Source organism: Neoarius graeffei, chromosome 17 (assembly GCF_027579695.1).
Source record: "Neoarius graeffei isolate fNeoGra1 chromosome 17, fNeoGra1.pri, whole genome shotgun sequence".
Classification (NCBI taxonomy): Eukaryota; Metazoa; Chordata; class Actinopteri; order Siluriformes; family Ariidae; genus Neoarius; species Neoarius graeffei.
Genome location: NC_083585.1, coordinates 13756805 through 13771241, shown reverse-complemented (window position 1 = coordinate 13771241; position 14437 = coordinate 13756805). Strand labels below are relative to the sequence as shown.

The window sequence follows — 14437 nt, the reverse complement described above, 5'->3', positions numbered from 1 at the left end:
TTACAGTGCAACCTCACAGAGCAACTTTTTAGTTTTTATAGCTTTTGTATATTTTATATTTATATTTCTACACTTTTACATCCATACCCAATACAATGCAATACCAAATACAGTGCAATATCCTGAGTTTTGTAGCTGAACTGAGTTTCAATAACTAAATGTGCAATTAACATCTGCAACTCAACACGCCCAGTTGTATATTCTTTGTTTTTCTGCTGTGTTGTGACATGCACCATTTGTATATACTGTATATTATTTGTTTTTCTGCTGTGTTGTATGTTCCCATCTAAATGTTTGCACTGGGGTGTGTGCTTTCCATCTCATTATATAATTTTCCCGCACCTTCTCCTGTCGTTCTAGCTTTCTTCACTACACTTTCTTCTTCGTCCATTCTTTTATTCTTGATTCCACCATCATTGCTTTTAAAAAACACCGTTATTCTCTGCATAGCGAATATATTTCTCAGCTCGGTCCGAACCAGCTCTCAGTCATCTCTCAGTTGAATGATCTGATGAATCCCTAAAAAGCACTTTTCCCACCTAATGCCACACCCACAACATACAACCGTGGGAAAGAGGGGCAATCACAGAAAGATGAGTAGAAAACGGGAAATGTTACGGGGGATATTTATTGTGATAGTAGGCTATTGTAGCGTCAGCACAAAAGCACCAGACTCAACTTTAACTGAAAGTGTTATTCAGTAGCCTAAACTTATTCAAGCCACAGACCGAGAAGAATAAAAATGCTGAAATCTCATGTCCCGGTAAAACGCACTAGCATGGCAGAACTGCAAAAAAAAAAAAAAAAAAAGTAACTTTTTCACTCCCCCCCCCAGCTACCGTGGGAACCACCGCAGTGCAAGACAGAGGCAATGCACGCAACTACAGACAGGGAGCAAGGCGCAGGCAGAACACACACACGCGCACGTACACAACACTGAACACACACACACACACACAACAATATAGGCCGTTACTCGTTACACTGCCATGAGGCTACAAGCATGTGTCTCTCTGAGAGGGAGCAGCCCCTCCCTCGTGTGTGTGTGTGTGAGAGAGAGAGAGAGAGAGAGAGAGAGAGAGAGAGAGAGAGCGCAGCCCCTCCCCCACCCGCGCGCTGAGAGCAGAGACACAGAGTGGCACACAGAAAGTGAAGGATTTTCTCAGAGTGCTCCCTCCAAACAACGGGGATTTACACGAAAACGGAAGGAGATATTCACAAAAATCTTTCACATTGAGCACTACAAGGCTCTGATGAACACATTGATGTAATTTTCTTGTCTCTAGTGTAAAAAAATATTAGGAAGGCTATCCAGCGCTGGATTTACATACTTTGCAGTTTAACGTTTGATACATTTTAGAATGTTAAACTCGTCGTGTCTGTGCTTACCTAAATTGTCGGCCGCAAGAAGCCCTCGCACAAATGCGCGTTTTTTTTTCATCGTTCGCATGCCGAAAAATTCGCTCACAAATGCGAGTGAAATGTGCGCACTGTAGAGCCCTGGTCCAAAGACATGCAGGTTAGGTTAACTAGTGGCTCTAAATTGACCATAGGTGTGAATGCAAGTGTGAATGGTTGTCTGCGTCATAGGTGTCAACCCTGTGATGACCTGGCGACTTGTCCAGGGTGTACCCCGCCTTTCGCCCGTAGTCAGCTGGGATAGGCTCCAGCTTGCCTGCGACCCTGTAGAACAGGATAAAGCGGCTAGAGATAATGAGATGAGATTTGAAGAGGTCAGTGCACTGGAGAGACCCTTCCACTATGATAGATCTGGAACATTTTTGGAAGAAACAGTGGCATAAAATTGTCAAATCACAATGTGCTAAAGGTGATTTAACAAAGTATAAGTTAAGGGGTGTGCATACTTATTCAACCAGGTTACTCAGTTTTTTTCTCACCCCAAAATGTTTTGTTTTCCACTTGAATTTTACTGGCTTCTATAAAATCACATAAGATTGGGAAAAAAAATCTAGCATGAATGATCTTGTTTCATTTTTCATTCATTATTTTGTTTCACAAAAATTTTCATTTTCAACAGGGGTGTATAGACAATGCACATACAATTGCAAAAGGTAATGGGGAAATGTGGAAAGATTCATTATTTGATTTCAACCTCTATATACGGTGATAGAATGCTAAAATAGCAATAACTCGTACCAATGTCCAAATATTTATGGACTGGAATGTACGTGCAAACTATATGAAAATAAAGCTTATTAAAAGTATTTTTAACAAATTGACCCATAAACTTTAAATAAATCTTGTACAAATATGAATTATGTGGCTAACACCAAGGAATACATTAATGCTTCAAATATTCAGAAAAAAATATATTAATCTATTAGTGTGGTCAAGCAGCTCAAATAATAACCAGAAGTGAAGAAATTTCTGTGATCATTCTAAATAAAATAAATATCAAGAAAATTACTTGCTACTTTTCAGCTACCTGTTTTAGGTACTGAAAACCATAACAGCAGTTTGTAATTAATAAAACAAATCAAAAGCTTGCACTTTTGTACTACTAAAAGTGTATCTAAGCCTATAGTGTTCCAGGAAATTTGCTAGACCAATTCTGTTTGTTTTTTACATGAGCATAAATCACCTATGACAAAATGACTCATACTGAGCAAACATTCCCTGCAGTGTTATTGTTATGTTGCATACCGCTCAATGAGGGTCCCAAATAGCAGTCTGATGCTCCTCTGGATATTTTCCGTGCACAGCCAACTCCACTGGTCCTTCATCAGCAGACACAGGATGTTCAGAGCCACGTCAGCAAGTACAGTCTCCCCTGCTGGACAAGCAACAGTAATTAGAGATGTATAAAATACACTTTACTTCTGGAAATGTGCCAATCATAACTGCTTTAAAAATTATTATATCTAATGGGTGTTTTCAATATAATAGCAGTTTCAGGACTTCAAGGTTATTCCTAACTTTTCGTTTAAATAAGTGCAACAGTGCCGAAAGGATGCCCTGTGCTTTGAATTCCTTCAGTACAAGCTTTATTTATTAAATAAATAAATAAATACATACATACAGCAAAACGGTGATATTAAAAATTTATCGACGATCACTGGATCTAATGTAGAAAGTATATGACATCCAATCTTAAAAGCCAGTGTTTCAGGCCAACATTAGTCTGATATTAATACTTGGAATAGTGCATCCCTACTAAACTAGGAGGAAAGTTTCATTTTAAAACATGTATTTACAATTTTTCTTCAAATAAATAAAGGCAAGTAAAACAAGAAGGCAGTCATCTATATCCTCTGCCCTATATACCAAGTTTCAAGATATTATTTGTCACATTTTTTGAGTTCTGCTGCAGGAAACCAACCCTACCTCTTTACACTGACCTCAGCAGCCCATGGCATAAGCCCACCGGACCTTTGGTCCAGGTGAGCTAAAAAATTAAAACTTCTCACATTTCTTAGTATCAAAAGGCACATTACTTAATCAACACATATACCAACTTTCAAGACCATATCACTCAGTTTTCAAGTTTTGCTCCGGAAACAAAACCTACCCCCAAGACTAACCTGAGAGACCAAGTCTGAAATTGTTTCCATGGAAACATGAAAAATTAAAATTTCTCAAATTTCTTAGTATGAAAAGGCACATCTACATCACCTTAACATGCATACCAAGTTTCAAATCCGTATCATGAATAGTTTTGGATATATGCTCCCGAAACAAACATTACTCTTAAAAAATAGATTTTTTGATTTAGTTTCTATGTAAAAATTTGAAAAATACTTTTTTTTTTCAAAAATCCAAAATAGCAAAAAGGCACCAGTTCACATGTTGCTTGATATGTATACAAAGTTTCCTGAAGATATCTTCAGTAGTTTTAAAGATATAGCCCGGAAATGAAAACCTGACCAGACGGACGGACCCCGTTTCTATATCCTCCGCCCAAACGAAGTTTGGTAACAAAGATAATAAAGAACTCTATCTCCACACATTTTAAACACCACTCCTCATTCACGTGTGGATGTGCTGCCCTCTAGAGGAAAGATAAAGCTTTGTAACTTTTCTCCAAAAGCTACTACACAACTAATACTTTTCTACCCTTAAAATTCCACACTTAACACCTTCAAGCAAGTATAAATTCAACAAAAAAAAAAAAAAAAAAAAATCACGAAATCTACAGTCCACAAATGGTTCCCGCACCTGCACTGAAAGAGTCAATCACACAACAGTGTAAATGTGACTTATAAAAGAAAAGGTGCCCTGAAAACATTTTAATTACTTAAATGTAAAACTTATGTTTTGTTTAATCAATTTCAACCACTATTTACAAAGGGTATATTCTTCTGTCTATTGTAAACATACATTCAGCAAATGATTTATTAGGTATACCCTACTTTGCAACATTCTCGAGACATTTTATTCGGTGCACTGGTCATTATCTTTTAATAGGTTTGTAAGTTTTCAATTAGTGCTTTTTCAATAGCTTAGCATGACACAGATCAGCAGCAAAACCCAGGACTATCTGTACCCTAAGCGCATGAGTCAGCTCCCCAAACTAGGTCACATAAGCAAAAAAAAAAAAAGCATGTGGAAATTTCGGAAGTTTGTCAGGTGGTGACGAGTAACCCTATGCCGCTTTTCCACTACAAACGCGGCTGAGCCGTGCCGTGCCGAGTCGAGCTGAGCGGGGCTGTTGGAGTTGCATTTCGACTACAACCGCGCTGAACCGTGCTGGCTGGAAGTGGGTGGACACATTGGGTGGAGTTAGCGAAAGTGGGTGGACGTCAGGTGATGTCGTTAAGCAGCGCAAACAGTGACATCAGTGACAGTGGCGGAACAAGTCAGAGCCGGGCTGGGGGCGGGGCAAATGACCGGGCCCTTTATTAAAGCTCATCATAACATCATTTTAGGCTACAAAATGTCCGCAACTGCGGCGTTTACCAATTTCAAAACTACCGGGTGCAACTATATGTTATTTAGTACATCAAGTCCTTCAAACGAACATGTAACTCAGAAACAAAAAACATTAGGATACTGTACATGGCTCATAATAAAACATCAATAGCGCACATTATTTGAAGGGCATACGAATGAGCGCTCAGAGGTTGCAACGGTGACAGGAAGAGTCAGAAATAAAAGGAGGGCGGTGCAAACCTCACTGAATGCACTGTGTTTACCAATTTCAACACTCCGGGGTGCACATTAAGTCCTTCAAACGAACATGTAACTCAGAAACAAAAAAACATTAGGCGACATACTGTACATGGCTCATAATAAAACATCAATAGCCTACTGCGCGCATTATTTGAAGGGCATACGACGAGCCTTGCGCTCCGCGAACTCGTCCACGATGCTCTGTATGTCTCTGATTCAGTGAGCTTTTAAGCGGTAGTCTCACGACCCGAATAGTAAACAATAAACATGGAGGACATGGAGTCGTTAGTGTTGCTGGTCTTGGTGCTGTGGCTTGTTGTCACCTACAACGCCAACAGATACTGGCAAGAGCGTATAGATGAGGCGAGGCGCATAAGGCTTCAGAAATTCTCGTAATTCGTAATTATTCTTCTTCCGGGTTTGCGGTGTTTACAGATCCCAGCGCGCTCGCGGGGCGTGTGTGGGCATGTGAGGACACGCCTCCTCACCAATCAGTGCACAGGGGAGTGTCTGCTCACGCCCCCAACCTCAGTCGGCACGGTTTGGCTCGCTTCAGCCCCACTCCAAAACGGTGCGAGTTTTAGGGGCTAAGCAGGGCTGAAACGAGCTGAGTCGTGCTGGTTTTTGGTAGTCGAAACGCGAGCCGTGTCGGGCTGAAGTGAGCTGAAGCGAGCTGAAGTGAGCTGAAAAAGGGTAGTGGAAAAGGGCCACTAGTCACCACCTGGCAAAATACATACTTTTTTTTTTTGCAAAGTTAATAAATTAAAAAAAAAAACCTTAATACAAACCATCCAACAAAATTTCTGCTTAGAACGTAAACAAACCGGTGAAATGACAGTAGCAATTTGTGAAAATGCTACAATAATTCTTGAAAAATAAAAATAGATACATTCTTACCATCAAATACTTTTATTCCACATTTTGTTGCTTTTTATTTTTTTTTGGGTTTTGTTTTCAAGTACTTTTTATTTCGCCCTCGGTTGGTTCAGCAACACACTCCTCCATTTTGTTTTTCTCTACTCACTGTATATGAGCTGATAGCCTAGTAGTAGACTAATATATATATACACACACACACACACTAGTGCATCTCAAAAAATTAGAATACCATGAAAAAAGTTCCTTTTTTTATAATTTAATTCAAAAAGGTAAACTTTCATATATTCTATATTCATTACATGTAAAGTGAAATATTTAAAGCCTTTTTTGCTTTAATTTTGATTATGGCTTATAGATCATGAAAATCAGAAATCCAGTATCTCAAATTATTAGAACATTCCCTAAGATCAATCAAAAAAAAGGATTTACAATATAGAAATGTCCAACTTCTGAAAAGTATATTCATTTATACACTCAATACTTGGTTTGGGCTCCTTTACCATGAATTACTGCATCAATGCGGTGTGACATGGAGGTGATCAGTCTGTGGCACTGCTGAGGTGTTATTGAAGACCAGGTTGCTTTGATAGTGGCCTTCAGCGTATCTGTATTTTTGGGTCGGGTGTTTCTCATCTTCCTCTTGACAATACCCCATAGATTCTCTATGGGGTTCAGGTCAGGCAAGTTGGCTGGCCAATCAAACACAGTAATATCATGGTCAGCAAACCATTTGGTAGTAGTTTTGGCACTGCGGGTAGGTGCTAAGTCCTGCTGGAAAAGGAAATCAGCATCTCCAAAAAGCTCATCAGCAGATGGAAGCATGAAGTGCTCTAAAATCTCCTGGTAGATGGCTGTGTTGACTTTGGACTTGATAAAATACAGTGGACCAACACCAGCAGATGACATGGCACCCCAAATCATCACAGACTGTGGAAACTTCACACTGGGCTTCAAACACCTTGGATTCTGTGCCTCTCCACTCTTCCTCCAGACTCTAGAACTGTGATTTCCAAATTAAATGCAAAATGTACTTTTATCTGAAAAGAGGACTTTGGACCACTGAGCAACAGTCCATTTCTTTCTCTCCTTAGCCCAGATAAGACACTTCTGACATTGTCTCTGGCTCAGGAGTAGCTTGATATTAGGAATGTGAAAGTTGTATCCCCTTTCTTGAAGATGTCTGTTCGTGATGGGTCTTGATACACTGACACCAGCCTCAGTCCACTCCTTGCGAAACTCTCCCAAGTTCTTGAATCAACTTTTCTTGACAATCCTCTCAAGACTGCGGCCATCCCTGTTGTTTGTGCACCTTTTCCAGCCACCTTTTTCAGCAATGACCTTTTGTGGCTTACCCTCCTTGTAGAGGGCATCAGTGATCATCTTCTGGACAACAGTCAAGTCAGCAGTCTTCCCCATGATTGTGGTTGTGTGTACTGAACTAGACCGAGAGATGCACTGTGTTTATACTGTTTTACTCAAACTCGAAATGAAATATTCTAATATTCTGAGATGGGTTTTTTAATATTTTTGTACTGTATGCCATACTGATTAAAATTAAAATAGAAAAATGCTTGAAACATTTTAGTTTATGTGTAATGAGTCTATAATATATAACATTTTCACTTTCTTAAATAACTGATGGAAAATATTGAACTTTTTCACAATATTCTAATTTTTTGAGATGCACTAGTATAATTTTATTTATCTTCTTTTGGCTGCTCCCGATTAAGGGTCACCACAGCGGATCTTTCATCTCCATCGCTCCCTGTCTTCCGCATCCTTCTCTACCACACCTGCCTTCTCTCACCACATCCATGTATCTTCTCTTTGGCCTTCCTCATTTTCGTTTGCCTGGCAGCTCCCTCCTCAGCATTTTCCTTCCCACATGCTCTGCATCTCTTCTCAGGATGTGCCCATACCATCTCAGTCTCATCTCTCTTAGCTTAATTCCCAAGCTCTCCACATGTGCTGTCCCTCTGATGTGCTCGTTCCTTATCCTGTCCAACCTTGTCACTCCCATCGTAAACCTTAACATCCTCAACTCCGCCACCTCCAACTTTGCCTCCTGTCTCTTCGTTAAGGGTATGGTCTCCAAATCCATACATCACAGCTGGTCTCACTACTGTCTTATACTGTACATCATCTTACCTTTCACTTTTGCTGGGACTTTCCTATCACAAATGACTCCCGAAATACTTCTCCAACTGCTCCACCCTGCCTGCACTCTCTTTCTCACCTCACTATCGCAGCCCCCATTTTCCTGCACAGTTGACACCAGGTACTTGAATTCACCAACTTTCTTTATGTCTACTCCTTGTATCTTCACTACACTCTCATCCCCATTCTCATTGATGCACATGTATTCTGTTTTGCTACTACTCACCTTCATTCCTCTTCATTCCAATGCATACCTCCATCTCTCCAAACCCAGCTCAACCTCCTTTCTACTTTCACCACATATCACAATATCATCCACAAACATCATGTTCCATGGTGACTCTTGCCTCACTTTGTCCATCAAGCTATCCATCACGATGGCAAACAAGAAAGGATTCAAAGCAGATCCTTGATGGAGTCCCACCTTCACCTTGAACCATTCAGTTGGTCCAACTGCACACCTCACTGCTGTTTCACTGTTCTCATACATGTCTTGCACCACTCTAATATACTTCTCATTCACTCCACTCTTTCTCATACAATACCATAACTCATCTCTCAGCACTCTATCGTATGCCTTCTCCAGGTCTACAAACACACAATGTAGCTTTCCTCTGGCCTTCCCTGTACTTCTCCATTAACATTCTTAAAGCAAAAATTGCATCCGACGTGCTCTTCCTTGGCATAAACCCGTACTACTGTTCACAGATTGCTACCTCTCTTCTCAATCTCACCTCCAATACCCTTTCCCATAGCTTCACGGTGTGGCTCATCAATTTTATTCCTCTGTAATTACTGCAGCTCTGTACATCCCCCTTATTTTTGTATATTGGGACTAGCACACACTTTCTCCATTCATTTGGCATTTTCTCATTCTCTAGGATCTTATTAAACAATCTCGTTAGGAACTCCACAGCCATTTCACCCAAACATCTCCAAGCCTCAATCGGGATACCATCTGGTCCGAATGCTTTCCCAATCTTCATTCTTTTCATGGCTGCCCTCACCTCATCCTTACTAACCAACTCTGCTTCCTGATTTGCTGTCTCCAACGAATCTGACCTTTTTTCTCTTGGATTCTCCTCATAGTACTCTTTCCACCTTCTTAATACACTCTCTTTGTCAGCACATTTCCATCTTTCATCACTCTTACCTGCTGTACATCCCTCGCTTCCCTGTTTCTCTGCCTAGCTAGTCTGTACAGGTCTTTCTCTCCTTCTTTGGTCTCCAGTCTTTTGTACAACTCCTGGTATGCATCTGCTTTCACCTTCGCTACCGCTCTTTTTGCCTTCTGTCTCGTCTCTCTGTATAACCGCCTGCTTTCCTCGTCTCTCTGATCATCCCAATTCTTCTTTGCTAGCCTCTTTTATAAATTTCCTGCACTTTGTTCCACCACCATGTCTCCTTGTCTTCCTTCCTCCTTCCCGATGACTACCCTAGCACCTTCCTTGCTGCCTCTCTTACTAGTACAGCAGTAGTATTCCAATCTTCTGGCAGACTTCCATTACCACTCAATGCTCATCACATTTCTTCCTTAAACTCCTTCTGATGTTCAACCTCTTATTTTCCACCACTTAATCTTCAGCGCCACTATTTCACGCTTCCTCTTTTTTGCTTTCAAGCTCATCCTGCACACGACCACGTGATGTTGTCTAGCTACACTCTCCCCTGCAATCACTTTAGTCTCCAATCTCCTTCAGGTTACCCCTTCTGCAGAGTATGTAGTCCACCTGTGTAGATCTTCCTCCACTCTTAAACGTCACCCTGTGCTGCTCTTTCTTCTCGAAGTATGTACTGACTATTGCCAAATTCATCCTCTTTGAAAAATCAACCACCATTTGCCCTTCCACATTTCTCTCTCTTACACCATATCTGCCCATCATGTCGTCATCTCCTCGGTTTCCCTCACCAACATGTCCATTGAAATCTGCTCCCATCAGCACGTGCTCCTCCCTCAGTATACTTTCTACCACTTCATCCATCTTTTCCCAGAAAGACACTCTCTTCATTCTCACATCCAACCTGTGGGGCGTACGCACACACAACATTGATTACCACTCCTTGAATCTCCAACTTCATGCCTATCACTCTGACACCCTCTTCACAGCAAATCACACTGTTGACCAACTCTCCCCTCAAAACAATACCAACACCATTTCTCTTTCCATCGACTCCATAATAAAATAACTTGCATCCATCTCCAATGTTTTTGGCTTGCTTCCTTCCCACCTCGTCTCCTGCACACACAAAATGTCCAACTTGCTTCTTTCCATCAGACCTGCTAACTCTCTCGCTCTGCCAGTCAATGTTCCCACATTCAGTGTTCCTACCGTCAATTCTAAGCTCCTTCCCTTCCATCTTTCATGCGCTCTCCTAACACACCTCCTCCCTCTCTTTCTCCTTCTCCGTTTTGGCGCAACAGTAGCACACTTTCCACCGGCATCCTGTTGACCAACAGTACCAGAAGCGGTCGTTGTTAACCCGGGCCCTGACCGATCCGGTATGGTATTTCTCTTTTCATTCCGCATGTTGGATTTAGCACAGTTTTACGTCAGATGCTATTCCTGACACAACCCTCTCCAATTTATCCGGGCTTGGGACCGGCAACAAGAGTACGCTTATGCACCCCCAGAGGCTGGATTTTATATTAAAAAAAAATTTAAATTTTTTTATATAAAAGAGCTGGGCAATAAATCGATTTTATCAATTAATTTGAATTTACAGTTAAGGACAATGTGTTTTTATGAAAATCGTTTTTCTCTCAGTTTTAACCTCCGCCACCGACGCTCCCGTCTGCGCATGTGCAGAACGGATCGGGCAGCAGGGACGGATCAGGCACTGACACTATAGCCCTCCTCCCGCACGCCTGCCATAGACACACACAAAAAACATGGCAGCAATTGGGGGAAAGCCGCAACTTATGCCCAAGAAAGAAACTTCCTCCATGATCTGGAATTGGTTCGGTTTTGCGGTGGACGCAGACCAAACAAGTCCTCGTTGTAAGGTGTGTTTGAAAACGGTTGCTTCCAAAGGAACACCTTAAACAGAAGCATGCAGCAGAGTGGGAGAAGTGCTGCTCCCAGCAGAATGAAAACAGCCGCAGCACGAGCGCACCATCCACAGTAAACTAAGCAACCGTCCCGGACGCATTTTCGAACTGTGTGCCTGATGATAAGAATGGGGTGCGGTGGAAGGCAATCACAGATGCTATCGCGATGTTTATTGCAAAAGACATGGTGCCCATACATACAGTGGAAAAGTCGTGAATTTTTTTCCCTATTTTGTCAGTTTTATCGAAAAGGACACAATTTTATTTATTTTTTATTTTTATTTTTTTCGTGGTGCAAATCTTGCGCTTTGATTGGCTGGCGAGCAGGTCTGTACCCTGCGGTACTAGTGTTGCGCGGGTCGACCCATGGGTCGGGCGGTCCGGGTTGTTTTTTTAGGAGGAAAACGCGGGTTGCGGGCGGGTTGGGTCAAAATCTCAATCATTTTACCTATTTGAGTTATGCATCAGTTCATTGGTGTGTGAGAAAATGTTCTCCCCATCTCTTCCCTGCTCTGTCTCACATGCATGCAGGCCGCACGTAAGAGACTGCATCTCCCGCCCATAAAGGCTGGCGCCCACTGGACACCGCGCTTCAGATAGCGGCTATGGAATGCATCTAACGTTCTGATATTTCCATTCACAGTGCTGCCATCAAAACGTAGCAAAATGACAATTTAGCACTACTTTAAGGCAATAACAAAGACAGAAACACATTGTTTTAATGCTATTAAGATAGACATTGGCTTTGTGAACGTTACTATGCAGTTAAAATCACCATTTTTATCAGCCAAACATGAGCTAGATCATTGATATTGCATTAGTTACTTTTGTTTACCAATGGTAACAGCTGCTAAGGGAAGAAAAGTATTATTTAAAATAAACGGTATTATTAGCTTCAGCCTAAATGGTCGGAAATGGCAAATATACACAAATTTGTTGGAAAACCAAGCCATTTCTATGGGCTTGACACGCAGGTTTTAGAACAGTTTTCTAAACCTCTGCAGCAGACTCGCAATTGACGTTTCCAGTGGGCTTTGTTCCGTTAAAAACAATGGAGTTCTAATTTTTTTTTTTAGTCGCGTTGCGCCGCATAGCCTACATGTCCAGTGGACGTCCGCCTTCAGTCTCCTATCAATCATTTGTATAGCGAAAATAATAGCCTGTCACGCCTCTCCTAACACTTATCCTATATCTGTCTTTTACAACAAAGTGCAATAAATGAGTAAAACAGGATATAATTAGGCAATATATTTGTTTCCCTCTCTCTCGCCCTCTCACACAAGTTCACAGAGGAAGAGAGTGATATTTTCATTAAGATCAACATATGGCAAAAAATTTAATGTTTTTTGTACGCTCTAAACAGCAGTTCACAATGGGAAACAGTGGTGTAGCAAACAGTGGTGTAATAGTGAACTATCATCACCTTGTAACTTTTAAATATAGTTATGGTCTGGCATTAGGCCTAATTTTATATTTTCCATAAAACTGTGTTTGCATTTTAGTCGTTCATCATTTTAGAATATAGTTTTCCCCTTACTGATATCCGTACCGCTTTTGTTTACACCGCCAAAACTTGACGGTTTCTTCAACAAACAAATATGGCTGAGCTAATAAGACAGAAGCTTAAAGCTGGTGATGCCAAGGTAATTAAAAAAGTAGACCAAAAAAGTAAAGTCTGGGAGAGATTTGGGCAGCTTGTGCTATCCGATGATACAGTAACGGATTACGTCAGCTGCTTCAAATGCAATGCACTCTACAAATGACGGTCACAAGACAGGGACATCCAACCTGAGTCGACATTCATGCCCGGGGCCAGCTGGATCTTCCTCCAGGCAAGGTCCATCTACCCAGCAGCCCTTGATATCATTCCTGAAGGGCAAATTGCCACTTGCCGCTAAATCCAAACTAGTAGATGATTTTGTAGATTTCTGCTGCACTGATCTACGCCCATTTGATATAGTGTCTGGAAAGGGGTTCAGCCGTTTGGCACAGGGGCTAATAAATATTGGCGCACATTATGGAGCAGTGGAAGCTGATTCTCTCATACCTCACAGACAAACCATCTGTGACAGAGCAAAGGGTCATGCAAAAAAAAAAAAAAAGGCAAAGCTCTGCCAACAGATGAACAAAGCTCTAGACAGCGGCATTGGTATCACTACCAATATGTGGACAGATAGTCAGAGTATGAGGTCTTACACCGTGCTGACGTGCCATTTCGTTGATGAGAATTGGTCTCTCACAAGCAGAGTAATTTCCCCTCTGGAATTTGACAGCTCGGTCAGAAAGACAGCGATAAACATCCATGATCAAATCAGTAAGGAGCTATTGGAGGTGGGCATATCAGCCGACAAACTGTCCAAAGTGGTTTTTGAGAGTGATCAGGGCCCTAACATCAAAGCTGCGCTAAAAAACTACGCATGGATTCCGTACGCAGCGCATGTAATAAATACAGTCCTAAAACATGCCTTCGATGATAAAGATGTGCCCACATTCATGCGAGAGGTGACAGATCAAGTCACCCAGTGCAAACATCTGGTCACTTATTTGAAAAAAAGTCAGGCAGCACACTCAGCCTCCCTTGCACCATCATCCAGGAGTGCGAGACCAGATGGAACAGTAAAGCTGCGATGCTCTCCTCCATCGCCAAACAGCACCGGGAGATACAGGAGCTACTGATCAACAAAAGACAAGAGCACCATATGGAGGGGATACAGGTGGAGGGCCTGACAACACTGAGTTTTTGGCCCCCTTCAGAGTCACTTCAGAGGACATGGAGGGTGACAGTTATCCCACCATAAACAAACAAACAAACAAACAAACAAACAAACAAAGTACTACTGTGGCATCACAGACTCATAGCGCACTGTGAGCCCCAATACAGTGACCCCAGCTATATGCGACACATTAGATCTTGTGCAGAGAAGCTACTGAAGGAAAAGTTCAGCATCATCCAGACACACAAGATTGCAACCTTCCTCTCCCCACGCTTCAAATCCCTAAAATTGCTCTCCCCCGAGGAACGTTTTGCCATTCAAGTGGAAGCGAGAGCGTTGACCACAGCCCTCATCCTGAGCCTATAGGCCCAGTCTGTGGAAATGATTGGAGGTTATACGCTCAACGTTACCTTCAACCTTGTTTCAACAATTTTAAATAATTAATAAGCATAATTAAAAGCACAACGACATCATAAATAAATAAATAAATAAATACACACATATACAC

General features: G+C 41.6%; 1 protein-coding gene across 3 annotated transcripts in view; it reads right to left on the bottom strand.

Moving 5' to 3' along the window:
- snx19b (sorting nexin 19b) overlaps positions 1-14437 on the bottom strand; it is a 116636-nt gene that overhangs the window by 61799 nt on the left and 40400 nt on the right. For 2 of the 3 annotated variants that reach the window (XR_009656848.1, XM_060943746.1), the window contains exon 9: positions 2665-2794. Coding sequence is in view for 2 of the 3 variants with exons in the window: in XM_060943746.1 (XP_060799729.1) it covers positions 2665-2794 (130 nt within the window). In the remaining variant the exon portion in view is untranslated. The remainder of the gene's footprint in view (positions 1-2664; positions 2795-14437) is intronic. The other variant, XM_060943747.1, reaches the window with a different exon arrangement.